Genomic DNA, 22,748 nt, shown 5'->3' on the forward strand with positions numbered 1-22,748 from the left:
GGCAACTGTAACGGGGTGGCTATCACCCAAGCACCCCCTCAGGGGCAGGGGGCTTTGCAGCACCCAACCCCTATTTTCCCCTTCTTCAGGGCTCCTTACAGAAACCCCACAGCCTTTCTCCTTCAATCACAGCCCTTCTTGGCATCTGCTTGTCTTCATTTACAACGTTCCAAAGAAGGAACTTCCCCCATTGCTCACAGAGTCCCCAGAAATCCGTCCCAGGGCCCGACTCATACCTCAGACTCTGGGGAGCAGAAAAAGGTCCCTTCACAGAGCCTCTCTTGGCAGCTTGCAGGTTTCTTCCCCCAAGCTAACTCCCTTACAGCTTCTCAAAACCAGCCCCTTCCCCACGCACCTGGAACCACTTCAGCTCTCTTAGGAGGAACCAGCAGCTTGAGGCTCCGTCCCGGCATTAGGTGTCTCTGGTTGGCTCCTTTAGCAAATCTGTTCCAGGCTTCCAGGCTGCTCGAGGCTGCTCCCTCCCTCTCACTCCCTTTGCTCTCCCACAGCAACTTGTGACAGAGATTTCTAGCCAGGCTTGGAGTTCATTGCGTTAATCTGTGTCGAGTCCCTATGAGAAGGAAGGGGTCATGATTTCTAAACTGAAACAAGCACAGACCCCCTTATCTGGGTGACTCTCTCATTCAGCCACTGAACTAGGCTCTATTCTAAAGCTGTGAAATTAATAGCGCTATGGAAACACTGGAAGTGGGTTTGAAAGCAGCAGATTCATAGCATACCTCTTCCTAGGGCTTTGTCTACATGGGAAAGTTTGTCTCCACTTGTAAGTAACTTGCTTCTCTTCATGTGCCAATATATATTTATGCCTGTATCTGTAATTTTCACTCCATGCGTCTGAAGAAGTGGGTTTATGCCCAACTAAATCTGTTAGTCTTTAAGATGCCACTGGACTCCTCCTTGTTTTTGTGGATACAGACTAACATGGCGGCCCCTCTGATATAGGAAAGTTGTTTTAGTATAACCTAAGGTGTGAATTTAAATCAATCTAGTTACACTGGTATAGTCTTCTCTGTGGACACTCTTATTCTGGCATAAGAAGACCTTGCTATAATTTAGGTTTCTTGGGAAGTGGTCCACATGGGAAGGCTATACTGGTATGACTACACCTGTGTAACTATACCTGTATGTCTGGTAAAATTTTCCATGCTGTCAAGGCCTACCTAAGGGCTGGGCTACTCTGAAAAGTTACAGCACCGCAGCTACGTCTCTCAGGGATGTGGATTTTTCACACCCATGAGAGACATAGTTAAGCCAAACTAACCCCCAGTATCATGTAGACAGTGCTAGAGCCATGGAAAAATTCTTCCATCAACTTAGCTACTGCCTCTCGGGGAGGTGGATTATCTACACCAACGGGAGAACTCATCCCTTCGCTGAGTGTCTACACTGGAGTGCTACAGCAGCACAGCTGTGCCATTGTAATGTTTTAAGTGTAGACATAGCCTCCGTTATGTGTTATCATTTCTGCTCCATGACTGGATCACTGATATTTTTAAAACAGGAAAATAGAAGGAGAAAGGAATGCAGTTGTTCAGACTCCAGTCTCTTTGTTTGCATGAGAATATGGGTTATCAGTGGTCTGAATCCTAAACCCATTGAAAACATCTGAAATGTTCCAACTGACTTTTGGAATAGAGCTGTGCAAATAACCAATCTTTCAGTTCACTGGCAGTTCAGGAAAAAAAACAGATAAAAAATTGTTTCAAGTCAATCTGAAGCGAATTTTCTTGGAATTTTTGGCAAATCGAGAAAGTTGCTATGATGATAAATACCCCTCACAACACACCTTTCAAGATCCATGGGTCTTACATGTGCTTATCACAACATGTGATGTACCTCATCAAATGCCCCAGTAACAACAAAGTGGGTAAACCAGATAGTCACTACGCTCTTGAATGTCTTAGGGTTAAACTACTCAGTTTCCTCCTAGAACAGTGGTTCTCAAAATATGGTCTGCTGACACCCAGGACGTCCATGCTATTGGTCCACAACACCATCAAAGATTAGAGAGAGAACACCATAAAGGAGATGGGGTGAATGCACGGGGAGGAGATTCTGTGCGAGGATACAACCTTTGCAATACTCCCCAGGCTGGAAAGGTTGGAAGACTTCGGTTTTAGAGGGCAGACACCAAATTTCCCTTATCACAGCTGGGTTTTAGAATGTGCAAGGTTTGGCCCTTAGTTTCTCCAGCCTCCTCCATCCTGAAGGATCCACAAACATTATGCAGATAGAGGTAAGAAACCATTTTCAGTCTCTCTTCACAGATACTATGGCGGAGAATGGTTTAGAAGAGTTATCTGAGGGAAGGGATTAAAAGGAGACCCCATTGACCGGAACACATGGGATGCCTTGTCCTAAGGATGGGGGTTCCACGAACACCTCTCCCAAGAGCAGGAGGCGGGTGGTGATAGTCAGGGACTCCCTCCTAAGGGGGACAGAGTCATCCGTCTGTCATCCACACTGGGAAACTTGAGAAGTGTGCTGCTTGCCTGGAGCTAGAATCCAGGAAGTGACAGAGTGTCTGCAGAGACTGATCATGCTCTCAGATCGCTACCCCTTCCTACTTCTCCATGTGGGCACCAATGATACTGCCAAGAATGACCTTGAGTGGGTTTGGGAAGAAGGATAAAGGAGTTTGAAGCACAAGTCATGTTCTCATCCATCCTCCCTGTTGAAGGGAAAGGCCCAGGTAGGGACCATCAAATTGTGGAGGTAAATATGTGGTTGTACAGGTGGTGTTGGAGAGAGGGCTTTGGATTCTTTGACCATGGGATGTTGTTCCAGGAAGAAGGATCACTAGGAAGAGATGGGATCTAGCTAATGAAGAGAGGGAGGAGTATCTTTGCAGGCAGGCTTGCTAACCTAGTGAGGAGGGCTGAGGGAACTGGGGTTATTTAGTCTGCAGAGGAAAAGAGTGAGGAGGGATTTGATAGCAGCCTTCAACTACCTGAAGGGAGGGAGTTAGGCTGTTCTCAGTGGTGGAAGATGACAGAGCAAGGCACAATGGTCTCAGTTGCAGTGGGGGAGGCCTAGGTTGGAAAAACTATTTCACTAGGAGGGTGGTGAAGCACTGGAATGGGTTCCCTAGGGAGGTGGTGGAATCTCCTTCCTTAGAGGTTTTTAAGGCTCAGCTTGCCAAAGCCCTGGCTGGGATGATTTAGTTGGGAGTCGACCCTGCTTTGAGCAGAGGGTTGGACTAGATGACCTCCTGAGGACTCTTCCAACCCTGATATTCTATGATTATGTGGCTTTTGCAGAGCAAGAAGAAATCACTGAACTCACTACCTCTAGGGTGGAAAATGGCAGCTGTATAACAGCGTGATGCAACACTAAGCAGAAGTTTAGTAGAGGAAGTGATGAAGAATGCCATGACCAGCTGTAAATGCAGTGGGCACAATTAAGGATGCAGAATATTGGCCATGCCTCTGCAGCTGACAGCCTTACATATGTGAATATAAATGGCCACGAGTGGTTGGGACTTTGCTTTTACATCTCATTTAATTAAAATACTTTACCTCCTCTAGCATCTTGCCCCCTAATGCCAGGCTGGAGAATTGATCCAGAACTAGGCCCAACTGTTTGCTAAATGACCACTCGAATGTCACACTTCTCTGCACTTTTATTGCAGCTTTCAGCCAAAGAGCTCGGTGCACTTTACAAATGTGAACATTACCAACTCCCTGCAAAGGGGGTAAGCGCGATCAGACACATTTAAAAGTACTTGCCCAAGGGTCACGCTGTGAGTCCCTGGAAGAGCCAGGAATAGTACTGAGGACCCCTGGTTTCCAATCGCTCAGTGTTACCATTCCACAACACGGCTTCACCCTGCAGATAATGTCCTTGCATACAGTGCATTGCACCAGATATGGCCCAGTCTGAAATGCTGGCTATGGCATGTGCTGCAGACATCAAGCACAGGTAGGGATTTCCTCTCTCAGAGAACATGCTCTGACATTGGCTTGTCAGGTGTATTCACGTCACCGCTCTGTGCCTCAGTTTCCTCATTTATAAAATGGGGATAACAATATGCACTTCTTTTTTCAAGTGCTTTGAGATCCACTGATGAAAAGCCAGGGATGATTATTATGCTATATAAAGATAAATCATTATGCATTATCATTAAGGGGCACCTGGCATTGGCCACTGTTGGAAGACAGGCTACTGGGCTAGATAGACCTTTGGTCTGACCCAGTATGACGGTTCTTATCTTCTTCTTTTAAAATTTGATCTCTTAAAAAATTCCACTGGCATTTTTTGATCCACTTAGTATGTGGCACATGTGACCGAATGCCCCCACTGCACTGCCCATGTGTCTGGCGCATCTGCCTGGGAAGTGGCACAGTAAAACACCAGAGCTTGGCCAGAGAATCTCAGCCCTGGCCAGAACCCTGCTGTCACACAACAGCTGTGATGGGTGTGAGAAGGGAAGGGGTAGACTTAGTGCTGGATCCTGCACACAACATCTCAGAGAGGCTGGACTTGATCCTGTGCTGCGCAGATGCAGAGCAATGCCAGGTATATGAGCAGGATAGGAAATGCAAGGGACCTTCACGTTACTGGCGACCTAGCTCCAAGCAGAATCCTTTCTCCCACCTGGTCCCATTTATCTTGGGAGTGAAGGAGACAGCAGGCAGGGAGCCTGTCATATACTAAAGATCAATGCCAGCTATTTAAACCTAATATTTCACCTTATGTGTACTCGGCTGTCCCTATCGTCCAGACTGCCACTGGAGTGTAAAAACTTTGCTCAACCTGCTGCATGCCCAAGGATTTACAGGATCAAGAGGAAAATAAGTGTTAAGTATTAATGTTATTGGCATTATTACTGTATGGGCTCCTTAAATAATCTAACCCCACTGTGGAATACACACCCTGTCTTCTTCTTTCCCCTCAGGTGGAAAACTCGTCAGGGTTAGAGGGGCTAGTGCTCCAAAGGGAGGACTGATCGCTCAGTGGTTACAGGCTTAGGGCATCTGCCCAAGCTGTATTAGCCCTTAGTCCAAGTCCCTGCTCTGCTGTAGGACCTTGGGCTAGTTGCTCTACTTCCCCATCTGTAAAATGGAGCTAAAGCATTTCCTGTGTTATGAGGTTAAATCCATTAAGGATTGCGAACAGCTCAAGCCTGACAAGTGCCCCAGATAAGCAGCAGTGCTCTGAGCTGTGCATTGCCTGTGACTGAGAGGAAGCCAGAGGTGATGGAAATGCGACCAGGCTCCTTGAGTCACTACTAGCCCCAGTGATTCTACTTTAAACTATCCCCCTTCCATTGTATATTCTGACCATGCATCTGGATCCCTGACCCAGATACACACACACTTCAAACCAGACAGCGGGGAAGCAATGAACTCTTTGCTGGGCTGGGGAATGAAAGCAAGTTAGGGGAAATGATTGAGATGTTTTGTGTATCTGCTTGTTAGATGTTAATCAAATGACAATGCAGCAGGCACAATCCCTCCTCCGCTAAATCAAAGCCAATGCAGAATGCCAGCAGAGGCTTAGCTTAATGCAAAAATCCCCCTCAGGAAGGACAGGAGGGGATAACAAACCCAACATCTTCCTTGCTTCTAGAAGGAACAAGAGCAACAAAATACATACACATGGCAGGGGGGAAACAGCATAAGGTGAATAGGAGCCCAGGGTGATGTAAATCTGGAATAACAGCTGCCCACACTGGGAGAAAAGCCAAAGCCTTTACGGAATTACCCACTGGAAAGTCTATTCCCTCAGGGCCCAATCCGGAGAGGCGCTGAGCCCTTTACTCAGTGGGTGTTGAGCATCAAATCCAAAGCATGGCACCACCCTTGTGTGCGTGTAACACTGCGGACCCCCGTGTTTATGAATGCAGGGCCAGTGTGTACACGGAATAGGTGGTCAGTTCCATGTGCACGTGTGTCTGAAAGACGCCATTGGAGGTGTGGCTATGATTTAGTTGGGGACTGGTCCTGCTTTGAGCAGGGGGTTGGACTCGGTCCCTGCCAGCCCTGAGATTCTCTGAAAGCTCTAAGTGTGTGTGTGTAACTATACAAATACCGCTCTGCATTATCTCCAGCCATAAACACACCCATTTGGCGGAGCTGTGATTCACATCTATAGCTGCCGAGCCTACATTTCTCTCTCCCTCCCGCTGAATGAGCTGAAAGCCCAGCTGGGATCCCCCGGCAGCCTTTGGCGTAGCCTCCATGAGGGAACCCCCGCTCCAGCTGTTCCAGCTGGGAAAGAATTCGCCCTTTCGCCTCCTGCCACTCACGTGCCGGGTCTCCAGGGGGGAGGCTGTGGGGGGGTCTCACTTTTCCTTTCCTCGGAGGCGGCAAGCCCAGCTCGGCTGAGCAGAATTCCCAGCCTTTGGGGCGGTTGGCACGTCCTGATCAGAGCGCCCAGGCTGTGCTGGATCCTGTTGTTATCGTTATTATGGAAAGGCAGGGAAAGAAAAGGGGGGAGGGGGAGGAGAAGAGCTGGCAAAACGTCACAAGGAGAGATTTCCTTATTGGGACTCCCTAGCCTACATCCTGAGTCCATGTATGGGCATTTACGTCACAGCCCGCCTCACTGGGGACTCCAGAAAAGGAAGCAGCGTGGAGCGGCGGAAGATCAGAGGCAGCCGCGCTGCAGGGATAAAAGGCGCCGCAGCGCTGCGAGCCGGGAGCACCAGCTGAGCCCCAGCGCGGCAGGCGGAGCGCACATGCCCCAAGGCAGCCGGGCACTGGCCTGGGAGGGAGCCCGCCGCGGCGCGCAGGGGCTGGAGCAGCGATCGGGAGCAGGGCAGAGGGGCTGGAGAGCTGGGGACTTCCCTTTCGGTCCCACCCCCACTTCCTCCCCGAGCCTGGGCTCACTGGAGATGTTGAGCGTGATGGATTTCTCCTGCCAGGACTCGCCGTATGCCAAGTACCAGGAGAGCTGCGAGCTGCGAGCGGAGGAGCTGCCGGGCTCAGCCCCGCAGGAGCAGCAACTTCTGGCGGGGCAGCAGAGGGAGGCGGCGGCCGATTTCCTCGAAGGTAAGAGCCCCCCGCCGCCCCCCTTCAAGTTGTAGCCAAGCAGGATTGCCGGGGGAACCCGGCTTCCAAGCCTGGCGCTGAAAGAGGAGCAGGGTTCCTGCTTAGCGAGAGTGGCCCTTGGTGATGATCCAGAGCTGACTAATGCCTGGTCAGGGCCTTCCGCGGAGCTCTCGGGGGGGAATTGGGCTGGGGGCACGGTGCTCTCCCGTGACACCGCTTTGGGAGGGAAGCCGCGTGGGGCAGACGCCGCGATTTGTTATATAACACGGGAGCGCCACACAGCTGGGCTGTGAGTTCCTGCATGGACCGCTCTAGCCCCGCTCCTTATGCAGCCCTTTCTGTATTCCCCGCCCCCCAGCCGAGCAACGTCTCTAACCAGCTTCTGTTTCCCCTTTTAATTCCCAGGAGAATTCATGGGCTCCACAATAAACGGGGAAACGGCGGATTACTTCTTCCTAGGCAGCCAGCCGGCCCCAGCGCTCAGCTACACGGGCAGCTTTCTCATCAAGGCCATGCCGGAGCAGCCCCACGACCAAGAATCCCTCTTCAACCTTATGTCGGGCATCCTGGGCCTTTCTCCGTTCCCTGGCTCCGAGGGCCACCAGAGGCAACTGGACGCTCTCTACTCGGTCCCCGAAGCCATTCAGAACCACCTGGACCTTTACTCCACCTGCCAGCCTGAACTGAATCTCTCTGTCCAGCCCCCCTTCGCTGAGCAGGGCTACCCCGCCTTCCCCGCCCTGGAGAATGCGCCCCAAGTCCCAGCCTCCCCGAGCGTAGGCAGCTCCGGGCAGTGTCTCTTTGAGGCAAAACTGTTGGAAAACAAGCAGGACATTAAGATTCCCCCCATGGCTCCAGCCCTGGACAAATTTAAGGTTTCCTGCTCCCAATGGGAGCCACTCGCTCAACCTCAGAACTACTTGCCAGATGGCTACCAGACCTCCGAGTCCTTCCAGCCCCCGGAAAGTAGCCAGGCCATGTTCCACCCCCTCGGATCCAAAATGGAAAACGTGTTGTCCGTCAGCTGCCGGTCAGAGCTCCGCAGCCCGGCTGAAGCCTCGGGGACCTACAGCAATAACTTAGGTTTCAGTTGCGAGCCAGAAAGTTTCCAGAATCTCGGCAGCCAGGGGCAGATTCCCAGCGACTTCGGTGAGGCCAAGCTCCATAACCTCCCACCGCAGTTAATGCAAGACTTCGACTCCTCCTTGGCCCAACCCGAGGTCGTGCCAAGCTTAATGAACCCAACCGAGCTCCTCCACCGCCACCAGTCCCCGTCAGTCCCTAGAGCAGACTTTCTGGCCCATCCCTCCACCTCCTCAGCCAACCCCAACATCCTAACCGAGCCAAAGAAGAGAACCCGCAGGACCAAATGCTCCTCCAAATGCTTCTGCCCTAAGCCGCACGAGAAGTCCTTCGCCTGCCCCGTGGAGAACTGCATCAGGAGCTTCGCCAGGTCGGACGAGCTCAACCGGCACCTCCGGATCCACACCGGCCACAAGCCTTTCCAGTGCCGCATCTGCCTCCGGAACTTCAGCCGCAGCGACCACCTCACCACCCACATCCGGACGCACACCGGGGAGAAGCCCTTCTCCTGCGACATCTGCGGCCGCCGGTTTGCCAGAAGCGACGAGAAGAAGAGACACAGCAAAGTCCATTTGAAGCAGAAAGCGAGGACCGAGGAGAAGCTCAAAGGCCTCGGCTTCTATGCGGTGGGGCTGTCATTTGGGACCCTCTGAAGCCCAACTGGGAGCCCCGATTAATGTCGTTTTCTGGGGTGAGCCCGGTCACACCTCGCTGAAGGGATCAGGCTGGAGAGTCCATCTCCAAATGGCTCCTGGGTGGCAGTGGCGAAGACCATGACAACTGGTGGCGTGCAGGGATCGCTCCATCTGGCGATTCATTCTGCCCAGAGAGAAGGCGCTTTAGATGTACATAAGTGTTACGATGGGATCCAGGGGCGATGCACACTCCATGTGCACAGTCACTGCTGGAGGAAACCAAGAGATCTCGGAAGTGAAGGAGAAAGCAGAGGAATAATCCGCGCTACAGGCAGTCACGCAGTTTCAGCACCACGCCGGGTGGACAGCTCCAGCTAGCGGGGGAGCTGCGCGGGGCAAAGGACGTTTGCAAACTGCAGTTTTAACTTCAGTTTCCAGAAAGAGAAACGTGCAGAAAGAAACCCTGCCCACATTTTAGACGAATAACACTACGCACTTGTTCAGGCTGCATTTTTAATAAACTGAATCCGATTTACCTTGCTAAGCACTTTACTGAACTCCCTGAATAATCCATTGTAATGTTCTCATGTCGAAACTGCACCAGAAGTCTCTGTTTGGGGGAGGGGGAACCAAAATGGATGCGATCAACGTGATTTACTGACGCGTTAATAATTGAAGACAGGTGTCTTACCAACTTTGGTTCATAATGTTTTGTACAGAACTATGGGTGGGGGGTTCACCCCCCGTAAATATTTTTCTCTTTGCAAAAACAGAACCTACCAGGACTATTACAAAGCTGTTTATTTTTGCAATTAAAGTTTGTTCTACTCTAGAAATCCTTTTTGCATTTTTTTTCTTTACAAACCCTATAATGTTGCATATCAATAATACTTTTGATCTCTAGATCTCCCATGACCTTACAAAGATGGCTCAATATCCTACAGAGATAGGAACTGAATCCCACTGAGATCGGTTCTGATAACTGTGCTGCACCAGCTCCTCACATTGGCCCATTGAAATCAGTGAGGACTAAAGCACTCATTAGCATGCTGAAGGCAGGTATCTACCCCAGGGGAGTTAAGAACTTACCTATGGTCACACATCCCATCAGTGGCAGAGCCAGGAATAGAACAGTTTCCCTAGCATAACTCTGAGCTACGTCTCCTGTATCTGAAGCAACCTCTAAACAAAATGAGTATTTTACAAGGAGACGTGTTATTCCCCTTGGAATTGCCTAGAAAGGAATATGAAATGAGCCAGCCGTCAGCCAGTACTGAATGCAAAGGGCATGTATGCACCAGGGTCACTCAGTAAGCTGTGGGCAACATTGCATCATTAAAGGTCTGCTTCTGATAGCCACAAGTGGGTGCCTCAGGTCCCTGCCAGAGTGGGAGCCAAAGCCCATGAAGTCCCTGAGTATCTTCCCATAGCGTTTTGTGGGCTTTGGCTCATACCCCCAAAGGAGCCCAGATCTTTGCCAAGTCCCCCAGTGGCTGCATGTAGTGAGGAGATGTGGTCCTCCACTAAGACTGACTGGGAGGAAGCCCTATCCACCCCCTGGTGGGTGGAGCAGGGCAACCAATGTGTCTGCCCTGCCCAAAAGCAGAGGGGTGGGAGAGGAAGCTTATAAGGTGGGCCCTGCAGCTCAACTGGAGGGGAGACGGTGAAGGAGACAGACATGTCCTGGGCTTTGCCAAGTCCCATGCCTTAGGACTAGCCCAGCAACACCGAGGACCCTAAAGGACTGCTGGGTCAACCAGTCAGTGGGAGCAGGAGATGGAGGATGCCCAGTGAGCTGAGATTCCTACAAACTCGCTGCAGCGTAGAAGCCCACAGATAACAGATGATAGTCCAGCTGTGTGGCCAGAACACTGATCAGTGTGGTTGTGGTGTGTTGTGGTGGGATCCCAGCTGACCCAGTGGGGGAGCCCTCTGCCATTGTCAGGGCCCTGGGGTGGGACCCGGTGGAGTAGGGTGGGCCTCCTCCCTGTGGCCACCCTGCCCCTGGGCTGGCTGCCTGCCTTAGGCCAAGAGACCCGCATTTGTCCTCTGTCTTCCTGAGTGCCTTAGACTGCTTATAGCTATGCCTTGCCAGAGACATTGGAGCCCTATAGATGACTTATAGCTCTACCCTACCAGAGGGACTGAGCCCTGTAGACTGTTGTTGCTCCACCCTGCCTGAGGGTCTGAGCTCCCTATACTGCTTACTACCCCGCCCCATCCAGAGGGTTAGAAATGCATAGTCTGCTGGTGGCTTGGCCCTGCCCACAGGGCCAAAACCTCATAGACCGCTTGTTGCTCTGTCTCACCTATGTGGGAGGGAGCAAAGCCTGAAGAGCGCGAATTCCCCTTTGAGCTTTCTTGGACAGCCATGCGCTAGCGAGTGGGTGTGGCCCCTCCTGAGATTGATGGGGTGGGATGACCACGGACCATTTCACTGCAGTAAGGCTGCTGTGGGGGTTTCTGTTTAGAACCCCTCCTGCACCCCCAGGATAACACAGCTTGTTCTGCTTGCAGCCTCTCCAGTTGCTGATCAACAGAGTGGCCCCAGCATTAGCTAGGATCTGCCTGGCTCCATTCCTCTTGTTGCCAAGGAGGAACCAGAGCAAATAAGATGGGAGGAGCTGGTGAGAAATGCCAGGAACTCACACAATTGGAAATGAAGTTGACTAAACACCTATTCACTCATTTAACATGTGGCATTGCTGCTTGCTTCTGTCAGCCCCAGGATCATCCATATTGATTTAAATCCCCCCAAGGGAGGAAGGACATGTGAACACTCAACCTGTCCAGGCCTCCTGCAAAGTCCTCAATGAGCTCCTGCCCGTTGGTGTGAATCTGCCTTCTTTGTCCCTAGACCTTCAATGAGGGGAAAACCTGGCACTCTACCCTGGCAACAATGGCTTTCAATTCTCCGAAGCCAACGGGGCAGTCCCACCCATGGCACTGGCATAGTGATACAGGGTCTTTCCCCTCTAGGCTGGTTGCTCTAGTTCAGCCCATGCTTGGAGCTGCTGGTGGCTCTATATATAGCACCTGTTACCATTGTAGTTGAACATCCTCCCAGGAGGGCAGGGCTGTTATCCCCAGCTGGGGAACTGAGGCACTGCCCAAAGTCCCACAGGGAATCAAACTCAGGTCTCCTAAACCCAGGCTAATGGCCTAGCCACCTATAGTGGGGCAGTTGCCCCACTTTGGCAGAGGAGGGGTTAAAGCAGGCTGGAGGGCTCCTGTGCAGAACCTGGCCAATCAGAGAAGGGCAGAAAGGCAGCCAATCAGGGCCAGACAGGGCCTTATATAAAGGCCACAAAGCAGAGGCAATGTCAGTCGCTTCCTGACAAGCAAGGGAGAAGGACTGGTTCCCTGTAGACAGAACACCTTGCCTAGATCAGTGCTGAACAGGCTCAGGGGAGCAGAGAGCGAGCTCCAGCCCGTTACCTGCCAGGCAGTGGCCCCTGACGAAAAGGGCCAAGAAGGTGCACAGGCCAAGGGGAAGTGGCCCAGGGTACACAGGGAGAAGAGGGGATTGAGGGAGAGCAGTTCGAGGTTGCCGCTATAGGGTCCCTAGTTTGGGACCCAGAGTAGCGGGTGGGCCTGGATCCTCCCCTCACTCCTTACACCATACCTTACCATGGAGGACAATGGCTGATGGACTGTGCCTTGTCCCTGAGGCAAGGGACTAGACTTTGGGATGGCAGGTGGCCACAAAGGCAGGTGTAGACTGAGGACTGCTGATACCTCCAGAAGAGGGGAGAATAGAGCAGGGGCACACCTGGAGGGCTGTGTCCAGAAGAGGACACCGCAAGCCAGGGAGCAATGTGGGTCCCAGACAACACAGCAGAGCAGAGAATTGGCAGGACACCCACCCACAGTGGGTGCTTCATGGCTAGAATGAAGCTAATTCCCAGAGTAACTGGCAGGAGGCGCCACGGTGGTGAGTCTGTGCTCCATTAACCCCCCAAGCCATCTTTCTTCCATCAAGCATGTCTTAGCCCAGCACCAGGTGTTGACATCACACAACCACCACCACCACAACTGGCCCTGCCTTTGTCAGGCTGGCTCAGTGCACAAGGGGTCGAATTCAGCCCCTCCTTCTAGGCAGCAGAACTGGTGTGATTGTACAGCACAAGGGGAGGAGGGTGCTGGATAGGGATGGAGCATTGCCTGGGCAGCATGGAGCCCTATTCCCCGTCAGCGTCCTGCAGAGATGGAGCTGTCCGTCCCTAAGGGACCGATTAGAGGCGATTACCTTGAACCTGGCCCAGCAAAGGGAACTAGTGACAAAGTCCCTGACTTGAGGGTTTTCTAGTATTAAGAATTTCCCTGTGCCATTACATTTGTTTTCTGTCTGCAGATCTCCAAGCTCAGGGCTATTCTGACTCAGCCTAGGAGCCCTCCTTACAAGAAGCTTGTTGGATTTAACATTCTGTTTTATTTCATTTTTGGCTGTATTTAGAGATTTTTTCCAGGAACAATGCTCCAAGGTTCCACTCTTAACGAATCAGAACAGACCTGTAGTGCAGGCAGGCTTTGATCTACCTGTAAAATGGGCACCCTTATGGAGCAGCCACTTTTGGCCATTACAGATCACCTAGCACTTTTTACATGCAGCATTGTAACCCCTGCTATTGGGTGAGTTTGGGTGAGTCTGAGGAGGTGGTGTGGCCTAGTGGATGGAGTACTGGTCTGGAACTCAGGAGACCTTGCTTCTGTTCCTGGCTCTGCTATGGGTTTGCTGCAAGTCACTGCCCCACTCTGTGCTTCAGTTTCCTCTTCTGTAAAATGGGGGTAATGATACTGACCTCATTTGTAACATACTTTGAAATCTGCTGATTAAGAGCACTAGCTATGAGCTAGGGGTTATCGTTAAATTCTCCCTTCAGTTCCAACTAGACATCTTTCTCTTCGCTTCCTTTTGTAACCTAGAGGACCTATAAATAGATTTGGAGAGATGTTAATTATCATCAGACAATAGCAGCTGCCGCGCCTAAGGTCTGGTCTACACTACAGAGTTAGGCTGATGTAAGCTACCTTATGTCGACCTAAGCGTCTACACTAAAATGTTGCTCCCAGCCAGGGAACTCACCCACTGCAGTAGCGTCAATGTCGATGTAGTTAGGTCAATGCACAGTCAGTGTAGACACTGAGTAGCTTACATCGACTGTTGCTGCCTTTCAGAAGCCAACCCACAATGCCTCATAGTGGTAGCTAAATTGGTGCAAGTGCTGCGGGTGAGTGCCTTGCCCCTATATGCAAAGGATGGGGTTATAGTTAACACTGCATTGCATTTGTACAACTCCCTTCATCTGCCAGGATCCAGAGAGACACAGGGCCCAGCTCAACCATGGAGGACCTCTCGGGACACCCAGATAAAAACGTGGTGTGTTGGGTATCAGAGGGGGACGTGAAGGAAAATACCTGTGACTGAACATCAATGGGGGGCTGAGTCAAGCAGAATTTCATTGGCCAGTTGGCTAGGACACCTGGGTCAATGCAAAGAGTGCCCTGGGCTCTTGACTGGCTGCAGCTGGATGTAAAGCGCTAGGCTAGGTCACTGTAGATCTTGGATCGATGCCCTGCTAGTGTCAGTGTGCCTGAATGAAACAAGGCGGGTTACCTTTCCCCTGTCTCCCCCTGTGGTCTTGCCTTCATGGCTAAACCAGGTGTGTGTTTTACCTCAGGGTAACGAACGGTCGTGAGGCATCTGGTGGTAAAAACATAGCTGAGAAAAGGCATTTGAGTTTTACCATGAGTAGCTAGACAAGGTCAGTGCTGACCCCACCCGGGGTTGGCCTGAGGGAGTTTACCTTGCGTTAAAACCGATGTGTCTTGTTGTCAGTGGTTTCACCTCGCTCAGCGCTGCTCATGTGGGTTAGTTCCTGGGCTTTGTCTGTTTCGATTGCTCCTTGGGGCAGGGACTGAATACTGCTCTATGTACAGCACCCTGGGCACTCCAGCGTGGTTAGAGACTCTAGGAGCTACTGCAATGCACACATAAGGATGTCAGTGTTATAAGTCACCCAAAAGGCAGCACCCATTGGCATTCAACTGGCAGTACTGCTCACCACACTGGGCTGCCCACAGAATCATCAGCACCACATTGGCTTTCCTTGACGGTCGGCCATAAGGGCAGTGTTGCTTATCTTACGAGCTCCACCAAAGTCCCAGACCCACGTACTGTGGGTACAGAGATGCCCAGGCATTGGAGGAGGTAGCTACGTCTCCGATGGAAAGTCTGAGTCGGTTGTTCCTTCCAAGAGGTAGCACACAGGTGTCACGGACTCACAGATTGTGCCCACTCTTGGCCCCGTGCGGTCTGTGGCGGGGGGGGGTGCCCCTTTCAGTGAGACAGCCCGTTTCCTGGGGGTCCACTCTATCTCTTGGGATTAGGCCCTTCCACCTCCAGTCCCAAGCCCCACCTCTGTCCATTGTCTTCTCTCCAGGTAAACAGGGTTGCCTGGGCCTCCTCTCCTCTCTTCTGTTCTCTGGCCCCCTCTAGCTGGAACCGGCTGGTTAGGTCACCGGGGTCCTCTCTTTACAGCCCATTGTCCTCCCAATGGCCAGAACTGGCTGTGATTCCTGAGCTGGGCCACCAGGTCATCAGGACACCATTTGCTGAGGTATCCGTCTTCCAGGCCGTTGGCTGTGGTCCCAAGTTCTCTCTCCGGTCCTCTGTAAAAAACGCCCTCTCCCCTCACCTTGTTAAACCAGTAACACCTAGGGAAACTGAGTCCCATTCCCACTGCATGCAAACCATTGGAAAAACAAGAAAATCCCCCACTTCGTCACAACAGGACAAAAAAATATTCAGAGTCTGCAGCTCATATTATTTCCTTCTCTTTAATTTCCCTTCCAATTTTCTTCTCAGCCGACGCAGGGTGAATAGAAATGAGCTCTCTCTTCTTGAATTTCAAATATCCAGCATCAATCCCACTCAATTTCATTCACGTCCATGGAGAATAGGAAGGGATGCAGCAGACTTTCCGTGCACACTTAGCCTTCCTTTGAAAGTATCCAAGATGTTATAGAAGTTCTAGCAGTATCCAGGCAGTGCGCCTTGTTTAGAAGCCTCTTCTGAGACACTTTCCAATAGATGCCAAGGAGGTTTCAGACATATTAGGGAAGTTTTCCACAATGTGCGTGGGATTTTAACTTTGCCCATCTTAGGCTCACTCTTTCCACAGAGATCCTCCAAAGCCAGGTGCCGCACAGGGAATGAACAGAGCAGGCAATTACCAAGTGATCCATCCCCTGTCGTCCATTCCCAGCTTCTGGCAAGCAGAGGCTAGTGACACCACCCCTGCCCATCCTGGCTAATAGCCATTGATGGACTGATCCTCCATGAACTTATCTAGTCCTTTTTGGAACCCTGTTATAGTCTTGGCCTTCACAACATCCTCTGGCAGGAGTTCCACAGGTTGACTGTGCCTTGTGTGAAGAAATACTTCCTTTTGTTTGTTTTAAACCTGCTGCCCATTAACTTCATTTGGTGACTCTTATTTCTTGTGTTCTGAGAAGGAGTAAATAACACTTTCTGATTTACTTTCTCCCCACCAGTCATGATTTTATAGACCTCTATCATATCCCCCACTCAGTCGTCTCTTTTCCAAGGTGAAAAGTCCCAGTCTTAATCTCCCCTCATAGGGAAGCTGTTCCAGGCCCCTCATAGTTTTTCTGTACCAATGTGTCCGATACAGGCTGGTGCTGGAACTGAGCCCCAAAGACTCACACCTACCTGGAGGCCTAAAACAAGTGACCCAGGAAACAGATGCATGTGTAGAACTGAGCCATTCCTGCTGCACCCCACTAACTGTTTCTACTAGAGCATAAGCGCACAAGGCCCCTGACTGGTCTTACAGCCCTAACTGGAGCACTTGAGAGCAGGGAACAAAACATTCCCTGGCGAGGGGCTCTGGCTGAGGCATGAATTTATAGGAGAGGTCGGTGAATCCAGCTTCTCATTAGCTTTAGACCTTCCTCTTCGATACAGCTGTTCTACCAGAGCAAGGATGATTCTCATCACTTGCCTCCCAGAACTCCCTGCCTCCTGCCCCCAGCAGAGTTCTCAATGACCCCAAAGGCAAGAAGAACCAGGTAGTCCACGAATAGCTTTGCTGTTGCCACCCTAACGTGGAAGGCACTCAGCTACTCCAAGGATGATGGCAGTACCAAATAGGGGGACCAGATGTTCTGATTTTATAGGAAGAGTCCCAATTTGGGGGTCTTTTTCTTATATAGGCTCCTATTACCCTCCACCCCCTGTCCCAATTTTTCACACTTGCTCTCTGGTCACCCTAGTACCAAACCATAGAAAGATTAGATACTTTACCAGGCCAGACCCCCTGTCGGTTCTTCACCATTAATGGTATTGTGCATCTGAGGCACATTAGCAACTAGAAGATACAGAAGACAGTAGATCCGACATCAAGACATACGCAGAGGTTGAGTATTTTGGGCAGAGTCATGTGGGAGAGGTGGTATCTGAAAGGGTTAAATGAAAGTCCCTGTCACAGATATGGTCGAGCTCCCCCTGCTGGACATTTTCCAGACTGCTGCGAGGGAGCCAAGCAATGAATGCCAGGTGCCCTCAGCTTGCTGGGGCTGGGTGGAGTTAGGCACTCTCGCTGACTCTAGTCCTGCACTGGTGTCTGACACCACTCTTGGCAGTGGGGATGCCCATGATCTAATGGCCCAGGCCCTGAAACTGGTACAGTCTCCCTCAGGCCACCCAGGAGCTCTGGCACGGTCTCCTCTGGGCCACCCAGCAGCTCTGGCATGTTCCCCAATATCCCACTGACAGGAGGAGCCTCCTGGCTCACAGTTTGTCTCTTTGGGACATGAGAGAACAAAAGCCAGCCAGATACAGACTTGCCATAGAATGCTAAACACTACTGCTCTTTACACAGTAGCACGAGGAATACACAGATCTATACAAAATCACACACACACACACACACACACGTCTCCCTGCCTCAGGTTCCTCACCAGCCTGGAGAGTCCTCCGGGCTTGGGCACAGTCCTCTGAGGTGGCCAGGATCCTTCCCTTGCAGCTCAGGACTTCTCTTCCAAATCACAGAGTCTTTCCAGCCCAGCTAGCTTCCTCTGACATAGTCTAGTCAGCACTTAACCCAGATCCCCTTGCTATGAAAGCAGGCCCAGCTCTGCCCCTTGTCTGCCCCTTTCCCCTTGTATGACGGGGGAGACTGATTAGTTTAACTTCTGAGCCAGGGAAGATAATGGACAAAGTAATTAAGGAAATCATCTGCATTGCAAACACTTGGAAGGTGGTAAGGTGACAGGGAATAGCCAGCATGGATTTGTAAAGAACAAATCGTGTCAAACCAATCTGATAGCTTTCTTTGATAGGTATAAGGAGGTCTTCGTGGGAATAGGAGAGAGAAAAGAAGCCGGTGGATGTGCGTCGATAGCCTAGACCTTTATGAATGGCGGATTGATACGTCGTCGCGATGATATTCTTTATTGCATAACATAGGGCCGAAATAGCAACTTAAATGGGGCTACTGTAAGGTGGGTGCATAACTGGCTGTTGATAACCGTACTCAGAAATGTAGGTTATTAAGTTGGTTCTCAATCGGCTGGCGTGGAATAGGGATAACAAGTGGGTGCCGCGAGGGGTTGTTTTGGGAGCTGGCTCTGGTTTAATATCTTCAACGACTTAGATGTTGCATAGAAAGTATGCTTATTCAAGTTTGCCCAAGATGATGACCAAACTTGGGAGGGATTGCTAACTTGCTTTGGAGGACAGGTGTCAAAATTGAAAATGATGCTGGACAGATCTGGAGAAAATGTGCGACTGGTCTGATGTACACAGGACAATGAAGTTTAATAAAGGCAGATGCAAGTGCTTCCACTTAGGATAGGTAACAATCAGATCTCACACAGACAGAAGGGGTAAGAGATTTGTCTAGAAGGAGTACGGCAGAGAAGGGATCTAGGGGTTGTATAGCTGGATCCACAAAGCGCGTAACAACTGAGTCAAGTGTAGACTGCTGTTGCTCCAAAAAAAAAGGCAAACGATGATGGGATTCTGGGGATGCATTAACACTGGTCTGTTGTGGAGCAAGACGATAGAAGTTCATTGCTTCCGCTCTAACTCTGCGTTGGTTAGGCCGTCAACTGCGGAATTATTGTGGTCCAGTTCAAGAAAGATGTGAGAATGTTGAGAGGGTCCATGAGAGCAGGCGATACAAGAATGATTACGGTCTTAAGCTACATGAGCCTTAGTGAAGGAAGGCTGAGAAGAAGTTGGCGTTTGTTGTTTTGGAAAAGAGAAGATGATGAGTGGGGACATGATAGCAGTTTCAGGTTATCTAAAAGGCTCATAAGGGGAGAGGGAGGATAAATTTGTTCGCACTTAGCCTGCTTAACAGAGATAGCTAATGGGCTTAACTGCAGAAGGGAGGGTTTAGGTGAAGACATTATGGAAGAAAGTTGCCTAACTGTCAGGGTGGTTAAACACTGGAATAAATTGCCTAGGGAGGTTGTGGAATCTCCATCTCTGGAGATATTTAAAAGTAGGTTCGATAAATGTCTGTCAGGGATGGTCTAGACAGTATTTGGTCCTGCCAGAGGACAGAGGACTGGACTCGATGACCTCTCGAGGTCCCTTCCAGTCCTAGAGTCTATGAATCTATGACAGCTGCTGGAATCCTGTGTCCAGTTCTGGTGTCACAATTCAAGAAGGATGTTAACAAATTGGAGAGGGTTCAAAGAAGAGCCACAAGAATAATTAAAGGATTAGAAAACCTGCCTTATAGTGATAGATTCAAGGAGCTTAACCAAGAGAATGTAAAAGAGTGACTTGATCACAGTCTTTAAGCACCTACCTGGGCTCTTCAATCTAGCAGAGAGAGATACAACATCTTCCAATGGCTAGAAGTCAAAGCTAGACACATTCAGACTGGAAATAAGGTGTGTATTTTTAACAGTGAGGGTAATTAACCAAGAATTGCAGTGGATTCTCCATCATTGACAATTTTTAAATCAAGATTGGAGGTTTTTCTAAAAGATCTGCTCTAGGAATTATTTTGGTGATGTCCTATAGCCTGTGTATACAGGAAGTCAGACTAGATGATCACAAGGGTCTCTTCTGGCCTTGGAAACTATGAATCTTGTTGCTACTGTGAGCTCACATCTGATCATGGCGGCTCCCTGCAGCCAACACTCTCCTGCTTGGAGGACACCTGAGTTGTTGGTCTGTGGGGAGAGGAGGCTGTGCAGTCCCAGCTCCATTCCATGGGACAAAATGGTGAGTCACAGGCAGAGAACAGGAAGGATGGAGATGCCACCACTGCCAGAGGCCCCTGCAAAGGGAGTGAGAGATCAGCGCTGATGATCCCATCAGGCAAGCCATGCCCCATGCTGCAGAGAAAGGCAAAAACCTCCAAGCTCCCTGCCAATCTGAGCTGGGAGAAATTCCTTCCCAGCCCCCATCAGTTGGACCCTGAGCACAGGAGCAGGATGCTCTAGCCCGGCATCTAGAAAGGATGCTCTGTACCACCTCACACCCACCTTTCCAGTGCCCCATCTCCAGACGGGGCCAGTCCCTGATGCTTTAGAGGACAGCAAAAAAGCCCTCCAAAATCCATGTGACCAATTGTGCAAATTCTTTCCTGATGCCAAAGGCGACTGGCTGAAGCCTGGTCAGTTGGGGCTGGGAGTCAGATGAGCTGGCTTCGGTGCCTGGCCCTGCCCTTGGCTTCCTGAGTGAGTCAGCCCACGTGTTAGATTTTCCCTCTCTGTGAAATGACACTGACCCGGCCTCGGAAAGTGCTTTGTGATTCCCAGCTGAGGTGCTAAGTATTATTATTAAAGCAGTTAACTGCAAGATCTCCTCCACCCCCTGCCCCTCATGTGCCCTGCTTGTTTTCTTTTCACATTTTTAGAGCCGTAGTTCCCATAACAACCGAACGCGGCTCATTATGTGCCGCACACATTCACACAAACTCTAGGCATAAAAATAACTTTCAGGAAGAGACACATACTCAGGAAAGCAGGGAAATTCTGCCAGCTTGGTCCTGGCTTAAATAAAAGCCAGGCTCAGTGCACCTTCCATGCAAGGATCTCAAAAGGGGGAGCTACGATCAAATCCATTTGGGCAAACTGAGGCGGCGAAGTTAACAGACTTGCCCAAGGTCACAGCACCAGTGGCAGAGCTAGAGAGAGAACCCAGATCTGGTGACTCTGTTTCTAACCACCACATCATGCTGTCTCCTACGACTTTTCATCATTCCTCTAAAGACAGGGTATTCCATAATTGTCTGCTACAAAGTTGCTTCAGGGGGAGGTCCAAGAATCAGGTACTGGCCAGATTCTGAACTTGACAGACCCTGGGTCTGATCCAGTCTGGCCAGTTCTGTGATCCTAGAAAGAGCCAACATTGATTAGATGACCCACCAGCCCAGTAATTCTAGTAGCCAATGAGAGTCCTTAGACAGAACAAGCAAGTGCTCTCAGGGGCCATAAGAACTTTAAACGCTTCCACTGGTCCTCTCTGACAGGCTCTCAGAGCAGGGAGATGGACCGTCTGCCATGTCCTCCAAAGCTTCCCTGAAGTGAAATGCTTCTGAGCGGAAGCAGGGTAGCATTAGAAGGACTGACAGAACTGTCTCCAGTTGACCTTAAGCTGTTCAGCAACCATTGTCACAACCCAATGGCCCTTCGGGAGGCAGATCAGCATTGTATGTTGCTAACACTGTTGCAAGCATCGCAAGGCATTTTGGGAAGGTGTAGTAGGGCGGGACTGGGGCTCAACCCTCCTACACGGGAGGTGGAGGGGAGCCGTGCTGGCTCACCGCACTCCGTCGGCCTGGGGCCCGCCCCTTGCTGGGGGTGCTGAGGGAACTGGCAACAGTTCGTAGAAGGCCCCGGCCCTGTCAGTCGGGCTGGGCACGAAGCCAGGAGTCTATATAGGCCCAGGCCCTTGGGCAGGGCAGGGCAACACACACAGTTCGGCTCAGGCCTTGCAGCAGGGCTGAGCGAGAGGTCACCACTGCAGATGGCCTCCTTAGGCAAAGGGAGGGGGAGTCTGCCACCCTTGGAGGGTGGCAGGGGGAACGCAGGCCCTCCCACTCCACTGCGTTCCAGCCCGGGGCCCTTGCAGCGGTCAACGCCGCTGACGGTCAGTGGGGGATCCTGACCGAAACACATTGACATGGGCTCAGGCGAGTCTGCAGCCGGACAAGAGTCAGCTGCCCCCGGGCCACTTCCAACCTCCCCCTCCCTGGGTACCTGCCCTTCGCCGGCGTCGTCCGGGGGGTCCCAAACCATGGGTTCCTCAGTGGGTCTGGCGGCGGGAGGTCCGGTCCAGTCCTCCGGGTGCCAGGGTTCAGGCGGTCCGGTCCAGTCCTCCAGGTAGCGGGGTTTGGGCAGTCCGGTCCAGTCCTCCGGGTACTGGGGTTCAGGCGGTCTGGTCCAGTCCTCCAGGTACTGGGGTTCAGGTGGTCCGGTCCACTCCTCCGGGTACCGGGGTTCAGGCGGTCCGGTCCAGTCCTCAGGGTACCGGGGTTCGGGCGGTCCGGTCCAGTCCTCCGGGTACCGGGGCTTGGGCGGTCCGGTCCAGTCCTCCGGGTACCGGGGTTGGGCGGTCCGGTCCAGTCCTCAGGGTACCGGGGTTTGGGTGGTCCGGTCCAGTCCTCCACAGGCCGAGTGTCAGAAGGCTCAGCCGGCTGCTCTGGGTACTGGCCCCAGGGGAGGTCGGGCCAGTACCCCTCCCGATACCGGGCGCGGGGTAAGCCGGGCCCAGCGGGAGCTCGGGCGTCAGCATCTGCCTTCTCTGGCAGCCTCCTCCTAACGGAGGGCTGGGGCCGGGCTTTTATACTTCCTGTCCCGCCCCTTGACCTCCTGGGGGCGGGGATAGGCAGAGGGGGCCTTGGACTTCCAGTCCTGCCCCTTGACCTCCTGGGGGCGGGGACAGGCAGAGGGGGCCTTGGACTTCCAGTCCTGCCCCTTGACTTCCGGGGGGCGGGGATAGGCGGCAGGGCCTCCGCCCGGG

The 22,748-nt window shown here is 51.6% G+C and overlaps 1 protein-coding gene across 1 annotated transcript; it reads left to right on the top strand.

Annotated features, from left to right (window-relative positions):
• Nucleotides 1–6,704: 6,704 nt before the first annotated feature.
• Nucleotides 6,705–8,946, top strand: EGR4 (early growth response 4). Its single transcript, XM_032764864.2, has 2 exons — nt 6,705–7,016; nt 7,422–8,946. Exons 1-2 carry the CDS (start codon nt 6,860–6,862, stop codon nt 8,750–8,752), a joined length of 1,488 nt encoding a protein of 495 aa, XP_032620755.1. The 5' UTR covers nt 6,705–6,859; the 3' UTR covers nt 8,753–8,946.
• Nucleotides 8,947–22,748: the final 13,802 nt, after the last annotated feature.

Source organism: Chelonoidis abingdonii, chromosome 5 (genome assembly GCF_003597395.2).
Source record: "Chelonoidis abingdonii isolate Lonesome George chromosome 5, CheloAbing_2.0, whole genome shotgun sequence".
Lineage (NCBI taxonomy): Eukaryota > Metazoa > Chordata > Testudines > Testudinidae > Chelonoidis > Chelonoidis abingdonii.